The sequence below is a fragment of the Manis javanica genome, chromosome 5, assembly GCF_040802235.1.
Source record: "Manis javanica isolate MJ-LG chromosome 5, MJ_LKY, whole genome shotgun sequence".
In the NCBI taxonomy this organism is placed as follows: Eukaryota; Metazoa; Chordata; class Mammalia; order Pholidota; family Manidae; genus Manis; species Manis javanica.
In genome coordinates this window covers 29,209,484-29,236,149 of record NC_133160.1, presented here as the reverse complement: position 1 = coordinate 29,236,149, position 26,666 = coordinate 29,209,484, and the positions used below count along the sequence as shown (strand labels likewise).

Below are 26,666 nucleotides of genomic sequence, written 5' to 3'. Positions count from 1 at the left end.
AGAAACAAATCCTATAATTTGCAACAACATGGATGGAGCTGGAGGATATTACGCTCAGTGAAATAAGCCAGCAGAGAAAGACAAGTGCCAAATGATTTCCCGCATTCGTGGAGTATAACAACAAAGCAAAACTGAAGGAACAAAATAGCAGCAGACTCACAGACTCCAAAAAGTGACTAATGGTCATCAAAGGGTAGGGGTGTGGGAGAGTGGGTGGGGAAGGAGGGAGAAGGCGATTGAGGGGTATTATATTTAGTACACATGGTGTGAGGGGTCACAGGGAAAACAGTGTAGCACAGAGAAGGCAAACAGTGAATCTGTGGCATATTACTACACTGATGGACAGTGAGTACAATGGGGTATGGGTGGGGACTTGATAGTATGGGTAAATGTAGTAACCACATTGTTTTTTCATGTGAAGCCTTCATAAGTGTGTATATCAGTAATACCTTAATACAAAATTAAAAAATACAATAAAATAAAATACCCTTTTCCAACTCTATGTTTGGTGAGGCCAGTTTTTTTTCATGTACTCTAACCAATGAGATATAGTGCAACAGACTGAAGAGTAGTAGATGTAAGAATCCAGCTGTCTTCTATTAAGCCACAGCATTGGCCTGTGATTCTAGTCATTCTAGGGACATAGCACACTGTAGTTTTAATACACATATCCTAAATGTCTAACGATGTTGAGTATTTTTTCATGTGTTTATTGGCCAATAGTGTATCTTTTTTGGTGAAATGTCTATTTGAATCTTTGCCTGTTTTTAAGTGGAATTGTCTCCTTATTCAGTTGTAAGAGTTTTTTATATATTCTGGATATAAGCTCTTTATCAAATACACGATTTCAGGCATTTCCTTCAGTCTGTGGCTTTTATTTTTTAATACAAGTCTTAAATTTTGATAAAGTCCCAATAAACAACTTATTCTTTTATGAACTGTGACTTTGGAATCATATAAGAGCTCTTTCCCCTACACAAGGTTATGAAGTTTTTCTCTTGTTTTCTTCCAGAAGTTATATACACGTATGTAGGTCACATTTATAGGTTCTAGGTGGACATGATTTTGAAGGGATACTATTCGTCCCAGGAAAGCAGGTGTAATTTTATAGTGGACATGCCAAAACATTAACTCCTTTTCCCCTGGCTGCATAACATGACCTATAATGTGGATACTCCTACAGGAAGAAAATCCGTTTACCCATACGGACCTGGGCACCTGGCAGATTTATATCTCACTGTAAGTTAATCATTAAGTATTTTATTTTATATATTAGTTCCTAAAGAGGTGGTTAACACAAATCAGTTTCAGACAGAATAACTTCAACTGTATTTTAAGAGCTCTGTTTTTGACCTATATTCTAAAATATGAAATATGTTGACCCCAAGGAGGTAATGACAAATGGAAAATAAAGTTTCAAGACAACATAAACATGGGAAGCCAGAGATGTGTATCTCTGAATTATTCCCTGATATCTGTATGACATATTAACATAAACCATAACCATAATTAAAGCAGCTTAAAAGTGTTCATTTTTATAGGAAACAATAGAATGTAAACACATAACTGGGGGCTATTTCCAGGGGTGGAGCTATATATTCCTATAGCACTTATTTCCATTCTCAAACCATGTTAAAGAAAGGAATCAAGTTTTAGTGAACTATTTTGCTTCTAGACAAAATCAAATTTCAGAATCACTTACAATAACATGTTCCTTTGAGAGGGTTTCCCTGGTACCGATTTTCGACCTCACACCTAGGGGATAGAAAATGAAGATTATTTTCTATTGCTAATTAAAATAGAATCTACTCATTTTAAAATCAAGCAGATCTTTTAGATCAACTAAAAACAAATAGAGTCAGTGCAACGACATTCTTCACTGTTACTCAGATAAAGTGACTAAGGAAAGTTTGCATTTTTTTAATATTGACGGTTCAGCACTTCATGCCACCACCAATTGATAAACATTTGCAATAGCACATGAGGTAATTCCACATCATAAACTGAGATCCTATTTATTATAAGGGAATCACATTTCCACTTTCACATGAACTATACATTCTTCTAGAAATAAAGTTAAAATGTTTCTCAAATACTCATTTCTCACTCCTTTCCTATTCTCCTTCAATAAACTGATCCTGTTCTTTAAGTACAAGTGAGAGAAGGCTAAACATCAAGAGTCACTCTTTTTAAAAAAACCTTGAACATGGTCCAGCAGTCTAGAGGAAAAAATGAGCTCTAGTCAGAAAGAACTATTAATTTCCCCAATGGACATCATGTATGGACATCAGCCAAACCCAGTCTCCCACTTCACAAAGCCAATCAGGCAGGCACAGTAGCTACGAACTATGAGGAAAGCAGGGAAAGTTGAGGCCAAGCACCTTTCCCAGATAAGTAATAGAGGGAAATTGTGTCCTTTTGTCCAGGGTGATGCTTAGCACATGCTTTTGTCTAAAATCTTCAAGAGAAAGTCTTTCACTGGACCTACACCTCATTTCTTTATTTTATACCCCCAAGGGTAGAAGTGATTATATCTACTCTATTACATTTTTCTATTAAAAGGAACCTAGATCCAGAAGTTAAACTTAATCTTTTACTAGACTTTTCTCCACATATTGGTCTTAGGATATCATGAACCCAGTTAAGTATACACTGGTGTAAACTATGAAATGGAGACTGAACAATTCCTTCCTGAATATTATCAAGGTCTCAATCACTGGTGACATTTAAGGAAAACAAAATTTATCAATGACATATCTGTTTGTACTGGCTCAATGTTTTGATATTTAACCAAACACTTCTCTTGCAAGTGTCCTGAACAATGAATAAACCTGGAGCATGTGTTTTATGAGGTTTTCTGGTGAGGCAGACAGGTGCATATTAATCAGGTGACAATCCCTCTTGTTTCAAGTCACCAGGACATTAAAAACAATTATCGTTAGTACTGCTACTGACAAATGGGGAAACTGAGGCTCAATGCAGTTAAGTGATTTGTCTCAAGAACACCTTACTCAGTGGCAGTACAGTCAGGGCTAAAACTTCACATCTGCCCAATGCTGTTGCATCCTCATGGATGGGGACCTAAACTCTCCCCTAGGAGATGTCTGGCACACTTCACGAAGGAAAATGCTAGAACAAGGAGGGATGTGTTAAAGGCCAAAGGATCAACTTCACCATCAGACAACAAAAGTGCCAAATAAAATATTGTTCTGGAACACCAGCTCTTCTCTGTTTTGTGCATTCTGACATGACAAAACTTGAGTAATGGCTAAAGTTAAAAGTTTAAGTCAAAGCTAAAGTTTAAGTCAACAACCCAGGAAATATCACTCAAATGTTAAAATGTGAATTAAAGAGCAATAAGGAATTGCTGCTTAAGTGATGATCTCCTCAGTATGGAGGCTGACCAAATTAGATCTGTCTGAAGTAGAAAGGGAAAAATTCTAAATCAATCAACTCAGGGTTCCCTGCACTCACAAGGCACAGAGAAGGGGCTAGTTATTGGGGTTCAGCAGCTTCATAGCCCTTTAGCCTTCCTTAGTGCTGCAGACCCAGCTGACCTGGCTGTCAGTCACTAACCCAGGAGTGACCTTGGCAGGGATCCCAGGAGTGCGGTACTCACAGCTGGCACTCGTCCCCCTTGACTCCCTTGGTGGTGCAGAAGCACTTGCCCGTGTTGGTGTTGCAGAGTGACGCGTGCCCATTGCATTTGCATGCTGGGGAGAAGGAAAAGGAATGGAGGTCACTACTGGCTCAAAAGGCGATGATGACACTATCAGAGATTTTTCCTAAAACAATTTTACCTGAATAGCATTTGATAAGACAGATTAAAATAAAAGCATTTAATGGGCAAGATTCATGTTTTTCAGCTAATGATTTATCTAAAATAATGTAAAGGCTGCATTAAAGGAACCAAAAGTCAAAGGACAGGGGGAAACAAGAGTGCTGGTTTCTGCTGCCATCTGAAGCAACTGCTATTTTGGGTCTTTTCAATAGACTGTTTTCACTATTATAATTCTGTCATTCATTCAATAAATATTTATGAAGCATCTCCAGTGTGCCAATTGCTGGGTGTGGAAGACACAGACACTGTGTGGGTCTTCCACACAGACACAGTCCCTTTCCCCATGGAGATGCTCTCAGCAGTAACTGACTGTACGACTGCACCTGAGGAGAGGACTGGGCTGGCTGTGTTCCACCTCAACTCAGGTACCTTCTGCACAATGGCCACACTTCTAGTCACACCAGGGCTCAGTACTGGATATGATTCCACTAGCAGCTAAGTATTTCAGGAGCCCTGCAGGACTCACCACCCTTGCTTTGCTTTCTTAGCCATAGAGAAAACAACTCTTGCCATCTCCCTCCTCTAGCCATCAACATCTCTACCTTTTTCCATCTAACATGTAAGTGTGAGCTATGATAAACTTTACACTCCAGTTGAAAGCAATGAGTCTTTTGGTTAATACACTTTACTTTACACCCTGTTTTTCTGTGAATAATAAAGTTATTAATTAGGCTGCAGATGGGTGTATTTGTAAAATAAATCCTGTGAAGAAAAAATATCACCCAAAGAAACCTATGGAACAGAATAGTGCCGTGGTTGAGAGAATGTACATTAGAGTCAGAAACATGCATGTTCAACTCTTGGCTGTGCTGAGCAGGAAAAAGCAAAGGCTTGAAGTCAGACTGCCTGGGTTCGAATTCAGTCTCCTCCACCTAGCTTCCCTGTAACTTAGGACATGCAATTAAATCTTCCTATGTCTCAGTCTCCTCATCAAAATGATGGGGAAAATAACAATGCCTATTTCCTAAGGCTGCTGTGAGGATTAAGTGAGATAATACATGAATGAAACACAGTAAACATTAAAAAAACCAAGGCTATTATCCTTAACTAAGGACTATACAGTTCTAAGAGGAAAACATTAAAGACTTGGAACCACTCACAGAATTTTAATATCATGCTTTCTGTTGTGGATTGCAACTCTAAAAAATAAAGCTAGCTCTAAGTTTTGGAAAATTGTATGCAGGCCCCACAAATGCCAGAGAGGAAGATGTAATTATTCTAGACAGCAGTTGCAGATATGGGGATGATGGCACCCACAGGCACAACCAGGCCCAGTAGGTAAAGGCACACATTCTGGATGTGGTTTCCAGTGTGGCCACATTGCCAGTGAGACCCTGGATGTGTTGCTTGATCTTGGGCATAATAAAAGCGCTCATGTCTTGGGCAGCTGTCAACAATGCCCTGACTCTCAACAATGTCAGGTACTGTGACTACTAGCTAATGGATGGAGTCTATTCATAAGGGAAAAATATTTTGACTGAATACCTTTTAACTTGCACAGGAGATTTTATTTAGGAGTGACGGGAAATGACAGGAGAATAGTAGTAATAACTGCTCACATACATTGAGTACTGACTACAGGTCATGCAGGTACTGCTCTAACTGCTTTCATTTCCTCAATGACCCTATTCTCCCCCCATTTTACAGATGAGGAAACAGAACCCCAGAGAGGTTAAGAGACATACTGCTAGATATCTAGGTCTCTCCTGGCTGCTCTAGGATCAGATTCTCAAGGGCCATGCTAAGGAGTTTAGGGATGGGATTTGGGGAATAGGTAGAGATTTTCCTTTCTTTTTTATTTTCCCTCTCAGAACCTGAAGGGTCTTTCCACTGAAAACAAGAACCAAAAAGCAGTTCATTGGCAGCACCAGTCATTTAAAAAATACACAGTTTATGTTCTAACAATAAAATATCCTACTGCTTGCACAAATCTATTTGACATGGATGGGGAAACATGGGATTATTTACATCTTTAAAATATATTATAAGTACTGAGGAGTCCAGTTCATCGTTAAAGACCTATTGGTGATTTTTTTCCCCAACCATAGGCAATCCCTGGCAGGTCTTATAAGGCAAACTGCCCTCCCACACCAGCCTGGGTGGAAGTATCTGAAGGGAGCTGCAGTCAAGGTCTCAGGACCCCTGCTTGGCTACCTCTTTCGAACATTTGCTTTCCTAGCTCAGACACCTTCACTTCTAGGTCTCTTTATCTGAGGCCTTGGGCAGAAGTCTTCTTCATGGCTCCTCAACGAGTCTTCTTATGAGGGAGGGGAAGCCTTGAGGACACTCTCTCTACTCCCTCATACTTTTCTGGGGTTACTCTTCTGAGCCCTCCCTTCTCACCTTCCCTCCCCACCCCATAGTCCATAAAAGGCTTCTGCTGCAACCTTTTGTTCAGGGCTCTCTCAACAGTGAGAGGACCTCCTATACCTCTGTGCTCACCCACCTGATGCCCTGAAGCCCCACCAGCATGGATTCCAGGAGGGAAAATGTAACAAGTGAGTCAGTGTTTTCCCTGGTTTAAGCCTCTTGCTTCATACTACTGAAGTAAGTGATTAAAGGCTTAACTCTGTCTGTTTTTGGCTTGTTCCTTTAACTAGCTACTCTGACACTTGGCAGCTCTGCTCCCTCTCTCCCAGGCTCAATTGACCCCTCCTGACAAGCATGACAAGAAATGCAGCTCCAAAACCAAGTGCTTTATTCCGCCTGATTTGCAATGAGTAACCCTGACGGATGTGGCTTACGCTGACATCTTCCCCCATTGGTGGGGTCACCGTAGAAGCCAGATATGCAGGTCTCACAGTGCTTGCCCGTCGTCAGGTTCTCACACTTCTCGCAGATACTCTGATTAACGCATTTGCTGTGGCCGTTGCACTGGCAAGCTGGAAGAAGAAGAATTTTAAGGGCCTCTCCATGACAGAACAGGGTGGGGTAATTCTCAAAAGAGTCATTTGGAACTATCTAAGTTTCTTATTATCTCTAAATACAAAATCATCAAAATTGGCTCACTAAAAACTAGCTTGAGAAATAGGATCAAAACATCAAAAAAAGAGGAGAAATAGGATCAAAACATCAAAAAAAGAGCTAGTCCAGAATAATCATAACCATACCACAGCAAGGTGAAAGTCCATGGCTATTAAAAAATAATTTTTGTTGTTTCTTACTATAAAAATAATATATGTTCATGACAGAAAATATGATAAGGAAGGGAGAAAATCATATATAGTTTTACCACCCAGAGGTAACTGTTCACATGTGGAATCTTTAGTTCCAGTATCCGGTTTCAGTTTTATTTAGCTGTATTCATGATAATACTCAATTTTAATTTTTTCACTTAGATCATAATTATTTTTACATTATTTCATATATCATAAACAAAACTTTAAATGGTAGAATGATTTCTATAACTCATAAATTATTTAACCATTCTCTTACATTCTGATATTTAGATTGCTTTCTGGTTTTCATTTTTAGAAAAGATAACCATCTACACAAAAACATTTCCATGAGTGGAGTTAGTAAGATTCCTGATGCACATGGGACTCAACAACTAGAAAGGCCTGTGAAGCCTGGATTTTCAGGACTGCCCAGGACAGCTGTGCAGGCTGTGCACTGCAGACTCCAGGTGTGGCCATTCACTAGCACACAACCTATACCCTGTAAGCAGATTCTGATTCTGCAGATATTTTGTACCAACCCCCAGCTTTAATGAGATATAATTAACATATAACACTATGTAAGTTTAAGGTGTACAATGTGTTGAGTTGATGCACTTCTATATTGCAAACACAATTTTATTATTATGCACTTGTATATTACCACCACAGCATTAGCTAACACCTGCACCACATCACAAAATAACCATTTCTTTTTCGTGGTGAAAATATTTAAAACTTTTTCTTTTAGCAACTTCTGCAGATCTGTCTTGATTGATCAATGTGATACGGTTTTTCACTATCTTGGCAACGTTCCACAGCCCTTCATCTGTTCTATTTGCCCACCTATTTTCTCTCCATTCCTATAAAGACTCCAACCGAAAAACTTACAAATGACCACATCAGTTATGACTGTCCCAAAATTACTTAAGATGTGTGTGTTCTTCTGAATGTTCCTCTGAAGATGAACAATTGCTTACAAAGCAAAAGGGCAAAGCACAGCACACACACACAAATGTAATGCCTAAAATCATTCACCGAAAAAAAAAAATCTGTATTCTGGTTCAAGGTAAAATGACCGAACACATGCTTCTCTCTCTTCCCCTTCAAAATCTCATTGGAATTACAGAAGAAATGTAAAAACAAAGATAAATCAATAGGAGCATGGAATAAGAGGAAAAGGGGCTATCAGAAGCACCAAGGGAAACTTCTGAAGTACTGAGTAATTTCTAGAAATTACAAAGCAGGTAAGGTCAATCTGACAGAAAAAGGGGAGTTGAGACACCTGTATCCTAATGTAGAAGAAGGAGGGGACTGCCAAAGTGACTAGATGCACTTTAACAACTGTCACCTAAAAAATCCAGCAGAGGCTGGGAGCCAAAGCAGGCCTCAGGAGACCAGTGAACAGCAGGATCTGCCTTATGACCTGCTCTGTGCCTGCTCATGGTTGGCAGAGGCATCTGTCACAGGGCTGCAGATGGAAAGGACAGTTTTGTGGGGCTAGCAGGGGAGGGGAGACTGGAGTCAAAAAGAAAAATCAGGGCAATGCCCCAGCTATCTGCAGGGTGCCCTGACAACCCCAGAAAGGTGACATTTGGCACAATCACGGATGCACCAAATGCATCCAGGCACCTCGTGTGTTGCTCCTTCCTTCACACCAAGGGAAGAACGCAGACTACTCAACAACAGTCAGAGCAGACCAGTGCTGGAAGACCCTTGTGGCTGGCTGGCCAGCCTCTCCCTTAGGCCATCACACCCCACACTCCATGCTGATAAACATAGACATTGTTATAAATACAAACCATCTGTGAGGGTCACCAGCATAAGAAAAGCATCAGCCTAAAAGCACCACCTGGATAAACATGTAATGCAACTAACCCTAACAGTAGGTTAGTTAGTACAAGAAACCTGAGAATGAAAATTACTGATTTTAGTATATTCGAAGAGGCTTGAGATTGCATTCATGAAATTTCATAAGAATTCATAAGAATTCATAAGAATTTCTCCCATTCTGTGGGTTGTCATTTCTCCTAATATATTCTTGGTATTGATGGAAAAGCAGATTAAATATTAATTAAACTGGTAGATTAGAAATATAATTGTAGACCCTCAAAAGTCATAGAGAGAAAAAAGGGAACAGAAAATTTAATTCAGTTTGGTAGTTAAAAAACTGGTTTCTCATTTTACCTTGCATTTCTCTGTTCTATTTCCTTTTCTGAGAACAACTTCTCAACATTTTTTGCTCGCTCTTTTCACTCGGTTGACATTTAGTTTTGTTTATTAAGTGTGGAGGTTAACACACTCTGGATGACAATCTTTTGCTACAGACACTGTAGATGCTTTCTCCCGGTCTGTCTCTTGCCTTTTTATCTTTGTTTGCAGTGCTCTCTCCCTCACAGAAGTCCTCACACACTGCCTGCTGTCAGTAGCACTCTCACCCACTCACCTCCTAGGAGGTTCTGCACCTGCCTAGCCTCTCCCAACTGTTCTGGAGGCCCATCAGCACATTCCTCAGTATTCTCTGATCAAAGGCCAAGTTCTCAGGGTTGGTTTCCCAGGGCAGCCTCCGCAGCAGCTCTAGGCCATGGCTTTAGGCCAGCTCATGGTCTATTCCTTCTTGAACCAACAACCACTGGAAGGGACAGAGAGAAGGATGGAAGGAGTGGGAGAAGGGAAAGGAAGACAGGGAGGTAAAAGAAGGGAGGAGAGGAGAAGGGAAGAAGGCAGGAAGAAGGCAAAAGAAGGGAAAGAAAGGGAGGCACGCAGGCAGGGTGGCTGAATTGTTGTCTTGCCAAAAAGAAGAGACATTTTTCCGCTCTCCTTTTTCTTAGAGCAAACCATTAAGAAAATCTGTACTTAAAAATTCTTCCTCTGTTCCTCTGATATGTAGATATGCACAGAAATCTTTCTGAATCTTAAATAGGCCTCTTGTAAGCCCTACAATCAAGGAATGTTTTTCTTAGGAACCTGGGAGCCACCTCTGAAATGTAAATTGTCAAGAAAGATAGCACCCCACTCCTTCAGCACTAAGGAATTTAGGCTGGGTGGATTTGTGCCAAACTGTAACCACCTGTTTGCCATAAAGGTACAAGAAGTTTTACTGTTTTCTTTGGATGAAAGCAATTAACTGACACAGGCAGCCACCCCGGTTAGCAGGTTAAATTCAGGATGACGAAAGAACGTGTAGCCAATGGGCGCTGTACAAGTTAATTGTTCATCCATGGAAACCTAAGCATGTATATAATAGATTATGTATATCTGGCTATTTAAAAAGGTGTGATTTCTCTCCATCTGTGCAATCTCAGTAGTGGACTGCCTGTGATGTGCATCAGTCTAGTTTAATGCTTATTCAATAATAAAACTATTTTTTCTTTCTTTCCTATATTTGTGGAGGGGAATTTCTGGGTTGGCAAGAGATTTTATTTTTACTTTTTCCCCTAGAACTTGCCACAATGTATTTTTAAGTAAAAAAGCAAATTGCAGAACAATGTGTATCATATTCATAGTATATAGCATAGTGTGTTTTATTTTAAAAAATATACAGTGGTATGTTTAGAAGTATCTAATAAAACTGTTACCAATTTTAACCTGTGTGAAAATGAGATGAGAAGAGGAATTCCAGTTTATTTTATCTACATTTGTAATATTTAATTTTTTACAGTGAACATATTTTACTACCTTTATAATGAAAGTCAGCAAAACAACTCACTTGAAATTCTCACTATTTTCATTACCATTAAAAATATTTTTCATATGAAACTATTTCTCCTAGAATGATCTGTTTATCTTTTCTTCTTAAAGGAAATCCACATAAATAATGTAGCTTTCAAGGTTTTACTCTGTAAATGGGTAGTGAAACACTTGATTTGGATAAATAAGACATCTTACCTGGACACTGAATGAATGACCAGTTGTACCTGCTGTCCTCCAGACACATGCTGGAATTGAGAAGGGGTTGGGGATAGGAATTTCCTGAAGGGGCCTGGGAAGGCATCTTCACTGGTCCTTTATAGGAGCCCTCTATGCATTTTCCTTTGCCAGTATTGCTGGGATCGGTACACCAGCCACAACCTGGTTGCTCCAAGCAATGACTACAGGTACAGTAGCCTGAGCAATTTTCAGCTGTACAAAAAAACACATGTTGCAATTCACTATCACATGTAGATCTGAACTCACTGTATTTAAATTACCTTTTTCTTTAACAGACTATTCAACTTCTATGAGTCAAAATTCCTATTTATTGTTATTATTCAAATGACATGATAAATGTAAAGAGCCCAATATCTTGCCCAACACACAGGGACTCCTCTGCTCCTCTCAATCCCAGGTGCTGGAGGCAGAAGGGACCTCAGCAGTCATCTACTGGAAAGCACTTAATTTCTGAATTGGGAGATAAAGATGTGGAGATATTACATGGACTGAGCAATGCATTTCTGAAGTTGAGCAAGTTATCTCTATCCTGTGATCTATGCTACACTTAACTACTTGTGTCCTTGTGCTTGATTCTGTGTGAAGGTTCTCATCAGGCAGTCTCTGGACAGACTTGAGCAGGTCAAGGTCCTGTCGCTGAAGTATTCAGAGGCTGAGGGCACTGCCCCACAGCAGGAGTTGTCGCCCAAACACAGGACACTCCTGAGTGCCTAGAGCTTGCTTTTCACTTACGGGGACAGCTGCTCATGGTATACCACTCCATGCACTGGCCGAAAGGGAAGGAGGCCACGTAGGCATTGGAGTCCACACACTGCTTCATGTTGCTGCACCACATGCACTCGGAGCTGCCGCTGGTGCACTCGCCACAGGCGGCCCGCAAGGCGCACGGCGTCCGGCACTGCTTGGCACTGTGGTTCGCTGGGAAGGAAACCAGAGACACTTAGAGCTCCCACTGTGTTAGCTAAGGTCAAGGCTTTTCAATGTGTATTATCACCCACTAGTGTGTCATGAAATCAAGTCAGTGGGTTACACTAAATAAAGGAGAAAATAAAAAACATTAGAGTCAACATGTACTGTTTAGGCAAGTCTATTTATACATTTGGGGGAGAACTCTTTTTCTTTCAAAGAGCATTAAGGACAGACACAAGGGAACAAGCTAATCTTTCCACAGACTACATTCTGGGGAAGAAGGACCACAGCATTCATTAAATACACCAAAGCATTTGGGATCCAAACTGGCAAAAGAGCTCCCCTCTGGGAAGTTTACAAATCATATTTTAAGGTAATTCCTGCAGTTATGGATTCTCTTCTCCACCTCTGTGCTCCTCAGACAAATTACAAAACCTTCCAAAAATGAATGTGATGGCAATGGAGTCCAGCCTCCCAAAGAGTGCCCCAAAAATTCCACCTATTGCTGAGTTCCACTGCAAGAGGAAGACACTTGCCTTGGGCTTGTCTGCGTGAGGCTGCTGCCCTGTGCCTGTCTCTGTGAAGCCTGAATATGGCCCACAGGAGAGCGTCAGACCTGAGAGGCTACTCAGAGGGCTTAATTCCTTCAGTTCCTTACTCTCGCTCAGCTCAGGTCTGCTCCTTCACACTGCTCCCCACTGACATGATCTTTCTGTCCACTGTCCCTGCAGTGACCTGCTTGCTTTACTGATCTTTTCTTTGCATGTTTTTTGTTCTTTTTACCACAGCATTTCTCTGCCAACACCAAGAAAGCTGCTTTCAGAGCAATTCTCTATATCTTATGTGGTCAATAAACTAATCAATCTCATTGTCCATTAGAATACTAGGTTCTATGAGTAGTGTTAGTTATTTTTGTTTATGCTTATGGCTCATATTATTCAGAGCCAGAAACTATTTCCTTCTGCTCTTAAAATTCTGGGTTATACTCTGCTTCATATGCTTGAAATAAATACTCCCTCTGTTTTTCATGAATATTTCACACATTTCAAAACTTAATTATGCCTCCTACAATTCTCTTTCAGTGAACTACCAATAACACATAATCACCCACATACTTACCAGGCCTTTCACAGACGCTACCATTGAGAGGGTTGATGCAGGTGGCAGCCTTCAAGCCCCGAGTACTGGGTTCTGACAAGATGCCACAGAACCCAGCATCACTGGGCTCAGAGGGCATCCATTGTAGCAAACTATTTGTGAATGGGGACATATCTTCCCAGCACCAGTAGGACACATTGATCTTCCGAAGGCCAACCCAAGGGGTTAAGGTGAGCTTGGACTGTAGATAAAAGAGACACAGCAATAAAATATAATAAATGTCTTGACCAAAACAGGCTTCTAGATAAAAACCACTAAGTTACATATACACACACAGATACAAGAAAACTTCTCTATCCCAACCCAGCCAGAGTATAGGATGAACCAGAGAAGATACCAAAATGTTCACAGAGATTAACAGTAGAGCAATAATCAAGTTTCTAAATTTCTATACTACCCTATGAAAAGTGCTATGAAGAGAAGGTCACCCCTCAAACTTGGTTTCTTGTCTATTCATACATGAAATGAACATACCAATATTTATGAAATTATATGCTATTATATACCTATCATCAGATCATTAACTAAGCTTGTTTTGGAGCCCTGGCCAATTTAGATGATTGAAGATACACCCTTCAGTTAGGGGATATTGGCTGGCACTGAATTTTTAGGAAATAATCAGACACTGAATCCCTGGGAGACTTGACTCTCTGTTTCTTGCTCTCCTGAAATTTCCTTCTTGTTGCAATTTAAAAAAAAATGTTTTTAAATCAAAGTACAAAGGTTACCCTAGAAATGAAGATATTCCTAATTTTGGCAGTTACAGAACAACATGTACAATGTATTTCCATTTGAGAGGAAAAAATATGCATGCCTATCAAAAGACCTAAAAGAAACATACCCAAAAGAAGCTTTCAGATATAATGAGTGATATTTGCTTATTTTTAATGTTATTATACTCTAAATTTCCCTTGAAACACTTATTATTTTTTAAGGAAAGAAAAATAATTAAAATTCATACCTTTAAAAGTCCTTAAATAACTTTCCTAATAAAATTCAAAGCAATCAGCATTGTAGACAAGGCCTCTCCACATGTGGCCTTGATTCCTCAAGAGGTCCAGCTACAGCAATTCTCTTCCATCCAGCCTGCAGCCAGCCATGCAAATTTATCTGCAGCTCAGCCCTCAATCTCTGTGTCCTGAACTTGGGGATACAGACAGGCCTTCCCTCTTCACCTTCCCACTCATGCCTTCTAATCTTCAGGGTTACCTCTTTCTGGCTGTCTATCACAACCTTTGCCCTAAAGGCTAGGCTGCATGCTCTTTCTTGTTTTTCCCACACAAGCCTGGGCTATAAGTCTAGACTTACAGCTCTGGAAGCACACTACACTATAGTCGTCTCTCACCTGCCAGCCTTATCCACAAAACTGTGAATCCCTGCTGTATAAAGGTGGTCCCACCAGATTAGACTACCTAGCACTTTCTGGAGCTAGAAAACCTGAGGAAGAAGGAAGAGGGACCAGAAGCTATATCTATGGCCAACCGGATGAACCTTTCTAACTAGGTATTCTTTCCAGAGACATGAACTGGGAGTTACTGATAATGGGAAAGCTGTAAGCTACCCATCTTCTGAGGGAGTGACTATAAGCAGGATTGGCCCACAGCCAAGGGCAGAATACTGGAAGAGGCCCCTATTTAGGCATACGGAAAAGAGAAACAAACAACATGGGCAGTGTCCAATGGAGACAATGAAATTGAAAAGCTTACAAAATATCATAAAATATCAAATGTGGCCAGAGTGTCCCCCAAGGTAACCACATTTATAATGTATTATCAATGTTGGACTTTATACACCATACCAAAGTTGCAATGGAAGAAAAGAATAATTGGAGAAAAGCAAAATACAGGGCACCTCAGACCAGTCAAGAAAGGCCCTCAAGGTGGTGTACAGAAGCCACATGAGGCCAGTACCCAGAAGACACTTCCCAAGTCCTTCACTGAACAAGGGCACACCAAGGAGGTGCTGCCCATTCCCCTCCCTGCCCGAACAGAACATTTCCCCAAACGGCTCAGTACCAAAGCCAAGAGCTTTGTCCTGGGAGTACCTACTTAACTGTGGATAGGACCACAGTTTCAGGACTCTGGATAAAAAAGACTAAATGTGATCATAACGATAAAGAGGTCAGTCCAACAATAGGATATAACTATTATAAATATGTATGCACCCAACACAGGATTACCTACATATGTGAAACAGATACTAACAGAATTAAAGGTGGAAATAGAATGCAATGCATTCATTTTAGGAGACTTCAACACACTATTCCCTCCAAAGGACAGATCAACCAGACAGAAAATAAGCAAAGAGACAGAGGCACTGAACAATGTATTAGAACAGATGGACCTAACAGACATCTATAGAATACTCCATCCAAAAGCAACAGGATACACATTCTTCTCAAGTGCACATGGAACATTTGCAAGAATAGATCATACACTAGGCCACAAAAAGAGCCTCAGTAAATTCAAAAAGACTGAAATTGTACCAACCAGCTTCTCAGATCACAAAGGTATGAAATTAGAAATAAATGACACAAAATGAAAAGCCCACAAACACATGGAGGCTTAATAACATGCTCCTAAATAATCAATGGATCAATCACCAAATAAAAACATAGATCAAGCAATATATGGAAACAAATGACAACAATAATTCAACACTGCAAAATCTCTGGAACGCAGAGAAGGCTGTGCTAAGAGGGACATATATTGCAATACAGGCCTACCTCAGGAAAGAAGAACAATCCCATATGAACAGTCTAAACTCACAATTAACAAAACTAGAAAAGGATGAACAAATGAGGCCCAAAGTCAGTAGAAGGGACATTATAAAGATTAGAGCAGAAATAAATAAAATTGAGAAGAATAAAACAATAGAAAGAATCAATGAAAGCAGGAGCTGGTTCTTCAAAGAAAATAAACAAAATACATAAACTCCTAGCCAGACTTATCAAGAAAAAAAGAAAGTCTACATACATAACAGAATCAGAAATGAAAAAGGAAAAAAATCACTACAGACACCACAGAAATACAAATAAGAGAATACTATGAAAAATTATATGCTAACAAACTGGATAACCTAGAAGAAATAGACAATTTTCTAGAAAAATACAACCTTCCAAAGCTGACCCAGGAAGAAACAGAAAATCTCACTAGTAAGGAAATAGAATTGGTAATCAAAAAACTACCTAAGAACAAAACTCCAGGACCAGATGGTTCCACTGCTGAACTTTATCAAACATTTCGTGAAGACCTAATATCCATGCTCCTTAAAGTTTTCCAAGAAGTAGAGGAGGGAATACTCCCAAACCCATTCTACGAGGCCAACATCACTCTAATTCCAAAACCAGGCAAACACACGACAAAAAAAGAAAACCACACAGCAATATCCCTGGTGAATATAGATGCAAAAATACTCAACAAAATACTAGCAAACCGAAATAAAAAATACATCAAAAAGATCATCCATCATGATCAAGTAGGATTCATCCCAGGGATGCAAGGATGGTACAAAATTAGAAAATCCATCATCATTATCCGCCACATCAACAAAAAGAAGGACAAAAACCACATGATCATCTCCATAGATGCTGAAAAAGCATTTGACAAAATTCAACATCCATTCATGATAAAAACTCTCAACAAAATGGGTATAGAGGGCAAGTACCTCAACATAATAAAGGCCATATATGACAAAACCACAGCCAACATTATACTTAACAGCGAGAAGCTGAAAGCTTTTCCTTTAAGATCGGGATCAAGACAAGGATGTCCACTCTCCCTACTTTTATTCAACATAGTTCTGGAGCTCCTAGCCACGGCAATCAGACAACACAAAGAAATAAAAGGCTTTAAGACTGGCAAGGAAGAAGTCAAACTGTCCGTGTTTGCAGATGACATGATATTGTACATAAAAAACCCTCAAGAACCCACTCTAAAACTACTAGATCTAATATCTGAATACAGCAAAGTTGCAGGATACAAAATTAATACACAGAAATCTATTGTATTCCTATACACTAATGATGAACTAGAAGAAAGAGAAATAAGGAAAACAATTCCATTCACAACTGCATCCAAAATAATAAAATACCTAGGAATAAACCTAACCAAGAAAGTGAAAGACCTATAGCCTGAAAACTACAAGACACTCATGACAGAAATTAAAGAAGATACCAATAAATGGAAACACATCCTGTGCTCATGGATAGGAAGAATTAATATTGTCAAAATGGCCATCTGCCTAAAGCAATATACAGATTCAATGCAATTCCTATCAAAATACCAACAGCATTCTTCAACAAATTAGAGCAAATAGTTTTAAAATTCATATGGAATCACAAAAGAGGCCAAATAGCCAAAGCAATCCTAAGAAGGAAGAATAAAGCGGGGGAATTATGCTCCCTGACTTCAAGCTCTACTACAAAGCCACAGTAAACAAGACAATTTGGTACTGGCACAAGAACAGACCCATAGACCAATGGAACAGACTAGAGAGCCCAGATATAAACCCAAGCATATATGGTCAGATTAATATAGGATAAAGGAGCCCTGGATATACAATGGGAAAATGACAGCCTCTTCAACAGCTGGTGTTGGCAAAACTGGACAGCTACATGTAAGTGAATGAAACTCGGTTATTGTCTAACCACATATACAAAAGTAAACTCAAAATGGATCAAAGACCTGAATGTAAGTCATGAAACCATAAAACTCTTAGAAAAAAACATAGGCAAAAACCTCTTCTGCATAAACATGAGCAACTTCTTCATGAACATATCTCCCTGGGCAAGGGAAACAAAAGCAAAAATTAAAAAATGGGACTATATCAAACTAAAAAGCTTCTGTATAGCTAAGAACACCATCAGTAGAACAAAAAGACACCCTACAGTATGGGAGAATATATTTATAAATGACATAGCCAATAAGGGGTTGACGTCCAAATTATATAAAGAGCTCACACACCTCAACAAACATAAAGCAAATTATCCAATTAAAAAAATGGGCAGAGGAGCTGAACAGACACTTCTCCAAAGAAGAAATTCAGATGGCCAACAGGCACATGAAAAGATGCTCTACATCACTAATCATCAGAGAAATGCAAATTAAAACTGCAATGAGATATCACGCCACACCAGTAAGGATGGCCACCATCCAAAAAACAAACAACAAATGTTGGTGAGGATGTGGAAAAAGTGGAACCCTCCTACACTGCTGATGGGAATGTAAATTAGTTCAACCACTGTGGAAAGCAATATGTACTTTCCTCAAAAAACTAAAAATAGAAATACCCTTTGATCGAGGAATTCCACTCCTAGGAATTTACCCTAAGAATGCAGCAGCCCAGTTTGAAAAAGACACATACATCCCAATGTTTATTGCAGCACTATTCACAATAGCCAAGAAATGGAAGCAATCTAAGTGTCCATCAGTAGATGAATGGATAAAGAAAATGTGGTATATATACACAATGGAATATTATTTAGCCATAAGAAGAAAATAAATCCTACCATTTGCAACAACATGGATGGAGCTAGAGAGTATTATGCTCAGTGAAATAAGCCAGGCGGAAAAAGACAAGCATCAAATGATTTCACTCATTTTTGGAGTATAAGACAAAGAAAAAAACTGAAGGAATAAAACATCAGCAGGCTCACAGAACCCAAGAATGAACTAACAGTTGCCAAAGGGAAAGGGACTGGGAAGGATGGGTGGGAAGGGAGGGAGAAGGGGAAAAAAAGGGACATTACGATTAGCAGACATAATGTGGGGAGTGGGCACGGGGAAGGCAGTACAACACAGAGAAGTAGTGATTTTATAGCATCTTACTACACTGATGGACAGTGACTGTAATGGGGTATGTGGTGGGGACTTGATAATGGTGGAGTCTAGTAAACATAATATTGCTCATGTAATTGTAGATTAATGATACCAAAAAAAAAAAGAATGTACCTTCTCCTTTGGGGCTAGCCCCACCTAAAAAAAACCTAAATGGACACACATTTCTTAGGGTGGTTGACATTAAATCATATTACACACTATAATACCTGAAATCTGAGACACGCCCTTCTTTGCCCCCCAGCAGAACCTAGGGATAAGACAGATGTGAAATCATCCACCAATGTCAGGAGGACGTGGGCTGCACTTGTTACTATTCCACCCACATGTAATCATTCATATATCTTAAAATTTAATAGATATGACTAATAAAAATAAGGTGTTAAAATTTTACAAAAAGAAAGAAGGTATTAAAAGAGAGCTTGGCCGTGCAGCCCCACCCACAGTCCGTTACATGCACACACTGGCACTCCTGACAAGCCCATCACAGTTGAGCGGTCCTGATGCCCTCGGTCTAAGGGCAGAGCCGGGAAACAAGTTCTGAGGATTTGACTCACCATGCTCTGCGATGACTGCATTAATCGGAGCTGCTTAAGGACAAATTCTACCTTCTTCTGGGTTGTAAGAGAAGCCAAAAAGGCATTGTGGTTCCTACAGGACAATTTAGCATTGTCGTAATTCTCCTTGGCAGTAGTAATTTTCAAACATGAGTTTCCAACCAAATGCCAGCCAATGCCACAGATATTTTCTTTTGTGAAGGGGGGAGAGAAAAAATAATTTTAGAAATCACACAAAACTACTGTATTACCAGTTCGAATTACCAAAAACCTAAAAGATTTTTGCAATTTGAATTCCAGGTACTTCATTAGGATGTAGGGAGGGCATCAGATACATTACTAAGGCCCAGATACAGAATACAAGAATTTCTAAAATGTCTATCAGTCATATTTCTGGACCTTAAGATATATATTCCGAGGTCAACTCTCCTATGTCTTTGAAGAAAACATGTTTGGTGACAGTGTTTGATTTACAAATCTTTTGAAGAATAATTAGAAGTAAGACTAAAATCCTAAGTAAAGAGCAGAAATATGAATATGCTTATTGGAAGGGAACGGGAAGCTGCAAGAATAGTCATGCATCAGTGAAGGGACAAGTCTACAGTTTTTAAAAGCTGCACTGTTTGCACATCAAGTGGGAGTAAAATCAAATGAACAAACCATCCCAAAAGTGAGGTGAGAAGATCCTTTTTGGGAAAAAAAATCCAAGTGATATGGCTGCAGTACACAAGGCAAGCTTATAACCTGCTACTGTGATTGCCCTGGACCCACTCAAAGAGCTGCACAGAAGCTATGAATGCTTCCTGGTACACCTCACCACAACAACAGCACCCTGGAGAACCATCAACGTCGTTCCCTAACAGTCGGTGAGATAAATGGGACATACCGCAGGAAAGGGATTATTTGAGAGCAGACAGACATGCTCCTTAAAGCGTGGCATTAGGATCACTGCTTCTCAAACTGGAGACTCTAGGGCCCTATCCCAGATGTGCACCAGGAGCTGACTTCTGTCGAGTCCCCATGTACTTTGCTTTGTATTAAAGTTTGAGATGCAGTGAGATAAAGAAGAAGACCACTCACAGCAAACTAAATCAAGTACTTGCAAAGGACATTCAAAAAGGGCCTGGTAGAGCCTAAATGCCCTGCACATGCATCATATGTTACGCAGAGCCAAAGAGGTCTCCTATTCTGGACATCCTGGTTGAGCAAATATATCATGGAGTTTCTCATGAATGGCTAGCCTCAGGCTCCCAACTTATAATCCTGAACCCCACAAGTGGCATAAATTCAGGTATCACCCCAGGAGGTGCTGACAGAGGCATTCCTCCTCTCCTTGTCAGAATGTGCAGACAACCCAATCCCTGTGATCAGTGAGTACTCTGCATAAAGTGCCCAGCTGTCTGGCTGCTGAGACTCCACATTCTGCTCTCAGGCTACCACAGCAGAGAGGGGTGGGGCCAATGGAGCAGGCTTGATGAACTGGAGCAAACTGTCTGATTCTCTAGGGCAACAGATGATGCTCCACTTTATTTCAAAGGACAATAGGAGCAAATATTTATGAACTACATCTTTGTTTTAAAAAATAACCACAAAAACGGTATAGGGGATGAATGGATAAAATGAGTTTTTCCCCTCATTTTAAATCTAGGCTACAGAGTATTAGCGGTATCCCTACGCAAGGCCTACCAGGCAGGGCGATGCACTCCTGATTCCGGGGCTCCCACTGGCAGTTCTGGTCCAGGGCACAGCTCCTGCAACTGGTCTTCTTGTTACAGTAGAACATGGGGTTATCCTTGGGGCAGTTCTCATACCTGGAAATGGAGATCTAAAACACAGTGGACAAAAGGTTTTCTCTGATATCCACAGAGAGAACTCATGGTGAAGACAAACAGGATACTAAAACAATAAAATCTAATTGAGAAAGCAAACTGCAAATTGATAAATAAGAGGCAGATGAAGCAGCCCTGCAGTGCAAACACTAGGGAAACATTCTACTCAAGGGCATGCCTTTACCCAGCAAGACCACAGTGTGCTCTTTAAATACCATATTTCCAGGCGCTCATTATCTGTAAAATCAGAAGTGACCTTGCTGCTTTCAAATGCATCCCAAACACCTACAAGTTTAATATTTTATGAACTGCCTTACAACCTAAATTAAAAGATCATAAAAGGTGAGCATAAATTATGCTGAGCCAAGATACAACACAAGATATGGAGACTCTGCAGCCTATTATTTCCACAAGTCAGTATGGCCATGACACCTGACTTTCAGTTTCCAGTCCAAACTTGTTCTAAAAGCCTTATACAGGTAGTTAGTATACCAAGCCTCACACCGAGGAGCTAGTCCTTAGTTACAGCCACACCCAGGTAGTGGGGTACACTCAGAATAAGTCCTCCCTTCTTCTAAAACACTACATATCATGGTGATGGGGGGAGTCTAGTAAACATAATGTTCCTCATGTAACTGTAAATTAATGATACCAAAAAAAAAAAAACACTATATATCAACCTCTGTGGAATTAGGATGTATAAGCATTCCTTCCTAGAAGAAAACCTAGGCAATAATACAATCCCAACTGCATGGGAGGTTTTAAAAATACCTCTGGGTCAGTATTTATACCATATACTTTATAACTACACCCAATCCTACTTGGGATTTTTCCTCCGAAATCCTGAGAAACACCACTGACCTGGCCTTCCGTGCAACTGTGGTTCATTGGGGCACAGTGGTCATTGCACCAGTGGCAGTCGTTGGTGTTGGCCGTGCAGCTGTAACAATCTGTATGCTGATCACATCTGTCATGGTCAAGAGCTACGAAGAGGAGAAAAACTCATCAACTGTGACAGCTTCTCAGAAAAGTCATAAGCCATTATTACAGCTGCTGTTGAACACAATCTCAGACTGAGGTTTAAAAAAATGTACCAAGGGTTGGAAAATAAGATGATTAGTAAAAATGACAGGAAAATATACTGTTGTGTTCAAGTTAAAATAGTATTTAGAAATAAGTAAACAATCTGAAGAAACGCTATTTTGTACCCCCTCCACCCAACAAAAGTACACCAAAAAGTCAAAAACAAAGGTTAATTTAATTCAACAATGGGATATAATGAAAATAGGTCTGGCACTGAATACTTTTCTTCCCAAGAAAAAGTCAACAAGCAATAGAATGAACACCAAGAGCTGCCCAGGAGTCCAAGTAACGTAGGAGACCAAGCTCTTCCTCCCAGTCATAAATGCAAGGCTCTTCTGGGCACAGGAAGCAGGTGGTACCATAGAACACCAGTGGAGTACAAGGATGAGCTGTATTTGGTACACATACATATGTAAATCTCAGAGTGCAAGCTTGGGAACTTCTGGGTTACCACAGACCTGCTGCATCTCCTATTGTCCCTAGATGGGTAGAGGTGGGCAAGAAGAGAGAAGATGCACAACCATGGTGCCTCATCTATTGAACCACTCGTGTGCATGGCCCATGGTGGAATCCATGGACAAGAAAAGGCAGGGGCCATCATCACAAAGACCCCAGCAGTCTGCTCCTCAGTTGCTCTTCCTGCCCTGGTCATCACCCGAAGGACCCCAAGGACAGAAAGCAAAGTGAACCAGAAGGCAACATCTGAGGTGAGTCCACAGTAAATGGGCTCATATTTGAACCACTTAAATTAACTAAATGTTATTTTCTCTGAAGTAGCACATTTAGGCTACACTTTTAAAATCTTGTTAAAAAGATAACTTTTTCACAGATTTTATCCCTTCTGGGAGACAGTGACTAACCTACCAGGTCCTGGTCATCTCAGTTCTCCAGCACTCACCAGCCTATCAATGAACCGGGAAGGTTATCTGGGTGTTCTCATTGAAGATTTATGTTCAGCTTAATTTGGAGTGTTCTAGGAGCATGAAAACTGCTCCACCCACCTAACTCTCACAGTAAATACTACACCAACTCTAATAGTTAAGAAATTCAGTCAACATACCTTAAATTAACAGAAGTGAACAAATATTTTGCAGAGACATTTTTCTTACTTTTAAAGGATTTTCTCACATATTACTTCACTAATTGCTTTCTGGTGTATGTCTGGGCAAAAGGTGAACAGCTAAGTAAGCAAGGTCAAGAAAGCCTGGAAAATACAAGTGGTGGTTCTAGCAGCAAGGATACTGCTGATCCTCTGCAACTGTCTGGCTTGCTGTCACAGCTGTGCCCAACTAGAAACTTGAAAATACTCTGCAAAGAGACAACTCTATCTCCTAGCATGATCTAGTCCAACACAGCTTTTCTGGGTTGCCCTCTTAATCTCATCCTTAATGTTACAACTGTGTAATCCCATACGGCAGTCGCTAACCACATGTAGTTTTTAATTTAAATTAATTAAAATAAAAAAATTCAGTTCTTCCATCACACCAGCCTCATTCCAAGTATTTGATAGCCATATGTGGCTATTAGCTACTATATTAGGACAGTGCCATAATAGAGTATTTCCATCATTAAAAAAATTCTTATTGGATTGCATTGCCTCAGACAACTGCAGCAAGGTTCTGGAGCTAGTATACAAAGTCTATGCAATGCCAATGAGGTTTTGTCTTTAGCATTTGCAGACAGCTTCTAGGAGCCACATGGCATATTCCCATCTATTGTAAAGATACAACAAACCAATTTTAAAACACCCATTAAGCCTCTGTGTAAGTTATTACTGAATAATTCTGCATGATAAAATCAACATAAAAAGTATACATGTTAAAAGCCTTCTTAATTGAGAAAAAATAAGATTTCAAATTAATTAAATTTTAAGAGAAAAAACATACTTCTTTTGAAAAAACATTCTGATTTTAACTTTTCTTCTTGTGCTTCAGTTGCCAGCTCCCAGGAGATACACTGAGATGACCTTGTGTCCCACACACATCGTATGCCAGGCCCTGCTGCTAGACAAGCAGCTTCACTCCGGTGTGCTTCACATTGCTCTGAAGTGAATACCAGGATGTCACTGAGGAGGAGGCTATTGAAACCACCAAATACATACATGGTACTAAAAGAAAAAAAAAGTGGGGGGAGAGTAGTAATTTACTGAAAACTTTATTAAAAAAACAAAGGCATGATACACTTTTTACAATCTTCAAACAAACTTTATATATGGAAAATCCTGTAAAAAACTTTTTTTCAGGATCTCAAAAAACATTCTTATGCGTTTCCCTTCCCAATTCTAACCTTTCATTCTGGCCTGTACCACCCAGCATAATTCCTATAATCCACCTACTTTTTAAAGCTAAAAAAGTTGTCATGATAACATGGTGACTTTAACCATGATTCCCTGGATATCTTAATATCAGGCTCAGCTAATGTGGGTAAAACTGTAGTTATTTCCAGAATCTCACCTGGCTATAGTACATCTGCATATCAATAGGCATTCCTCAGGGGTGGAGACAGAGTAGTGCATCTCCATACTAATGGGTAATTACCTGGACTACTGAAGGCTTATCTGAACCTGAGAGGATAGGGGGAGGTCTTGCTTGCTTCTGCCTAAGCAGGAAACAGACTGCCTCGACTGCAGTTTGTAAGCAATTAAACGGGCTTCAAACTTTATTTCTCCCTTTGACTGATTGCAGTTTTAGAGGTATTTTGCCCCAGGATTTCCTTTCCCTGGAGTTACAGCTAACATCTTTTCAAATTAAGCATATAATTCACATTTACATATTTTTAAGTATTAAAAATAGATACATACAATTTAAAAATGCATAGATAAAGGCTAAGACTGTGTAATGAATACACAGAACAATAAGAAACAGACACAAGTGCACATGGAAATTTAGTGCACAAAGTGGCATCTTAAATTGATGGGAACAAGATGGACTTCTCAGTAAGTCATACCGAGATAACTAAATAAACACATAGAAAAAGATAAAACTGAATCAACTTCTCACTTTTTACACCAGGACAAATTCCAAATGAACCAGAGAAAACAACTTGAAACCACACATGCCCTAGCAGAAAGCATGGGTGAGCGACTCTATAACCTGAAAGGCACAAGAAAAATCCCCATGACTTAACATCCAGAAGGCAATTTAAGAAAACTTGGAAACTTTTTATTATGTAAATTTAAAAGACTTTTTTGCATAGAAAGTAATGCTATATGCAAAGTAAAACACACTATGACAAAATTATTTACAATTTATATTACAGGAAAAGGAATATCCCTAAGATAGAGCTTCAGCCGGTTTGCAAGGGAAAATGCAAATGACTTCAAGCATATGCAAAGATTAACTTTAGTCACAAGACAACTGCAGATTAAAATTAGAGTGAGGGTCCATTTCTCACCTAAAAACACCGAAGTCTGACAACCTCTGGAGCAGTGAGGTGCTGTGGAAAACAGGACTCTCACACACTGCTGCTGGGCACACAGAAGGGCACAAGCCCAGAGGGAAATGAGGCACTATCTAACAGAACTACCCATTTTTGTCTTTGAACCTGAAATCGCATTTCTGTAAGTCAGTCCTGAAGACGTAGCAGGAAAAATACAAAAGGAAGTATACATGAAACTATTCACTAGAGCATTAATGGTAAGAGCAAAGACTCAAACAACCCAAAATGTCCATCAATTAGGGATGTGATGAATAAACTGTGGTACATCAAAATCAAAAAAGACTCAAGAGCGAACATGAAGAGGTACTCACTGGCCAAAATTGGGCAATGTTTGAAATTTAGTAAGAATAAAAACTGTAATGGATTGAAACACAGCAAATATTTTTAAATCCACGAGTTCATAATACCACCCCCCCAAAAAAGCACCTTAGTCATCAACTTTGGAGAACTCTAAAAGATCAGTTCATTCATTTTGAAAAATGGCAAATAAAACTCAGATAAATTCTAGCCGAAATAAGCAAGTGACCAGAGGCAACAAAGGGCCAGGCAGTTTATTTGAGCACAATTCCCAGACGATGTTCCCCGGTCTGGCTAGTCACAGGCTGGGGAAGTCATACTCAGCAGGGAAGGCAGCAAGTTTTTAAAGAAGGTAGGGGGAGGCAGAGCTTAGATTTACAGCGGGACGAGGATTGGCTAGTCTAAGGCACATTTTTCAGGTTGGGAGGGGGCAGCAGACGGGGGCTTTGGCACGTCGTCAGTGTCCAACGTGCTCACCCCTCCCTCCGGTGCCTCCAACCTTACAAAAACGACGGAATCAACCCTATGAAGTGATCCTGACAAAATATTGAAGGGAATCTGATCAAGCTAATATGAACGAAATTCAGGAGAAAGACTAGGACACTGTTTGAAAGCATGGGAATGCAATAATC

General features: G+C 39.9%; 1 protein-coding gene across 7 annotated transcripts in view; it reads right to left on the bottom strand.

Annotated features, from left to right (window-relative positions):
* The window catches only part of ATRN (attractin), a 177,829-nt gene that overhangs the window by 62,558 nt on the left and 88,605 nt on the right, over positions 1 to 26,666 (bottom strand). For all 7 annotated transcript variants that reach the window (XM_073236857.1, XM_073236853.1, XM_073236855.1 and 4 more), the window contains exons 12-21: positions 24,186 to 24,406; positions 22,078 to 22,199; positions 21,074 to 21,212; positions 19,388 to 19,578; positions 12,955 to 13,174; positions 11,659 to 11,844; positions 10,885 to 11,118; positions 6,586 to 6,723; positions 3,620 to 3,713; positions 1,703 to 1,755 (exon numbers count right to left, since the gene is read on the bottom strand). In XM_073236857.1, coding sequence (XP_073092958.1) covers positions 1,703 to 1,755; positions 3,620 to 3,713; positions 6,586 to 6,723; positions 10,885 to 11,118; positions 11,659 to 11,844; positions 12,955 to 13,174; positions 19,388 to 19,578; positions 21,074 to 21,212; positions 22,078 to 22,199; positions 24,186 to 24,406 — 1,598 coding nt within the window. The remainder of the gene's footprint in view (positions 1 to 1,702; positions 1,756 to 3,619; positions 3,714 to 6,585; positions 6,724 to 10,884; positions 11,119 to 11,658; positions 11,845 to 12,954; positions 13,175 to 19,387; positions 19,579 to 21,073; positions 21,213 to 22,077; positions 22,200 to 24,185; positions 24,407 to 26,666) is intronic.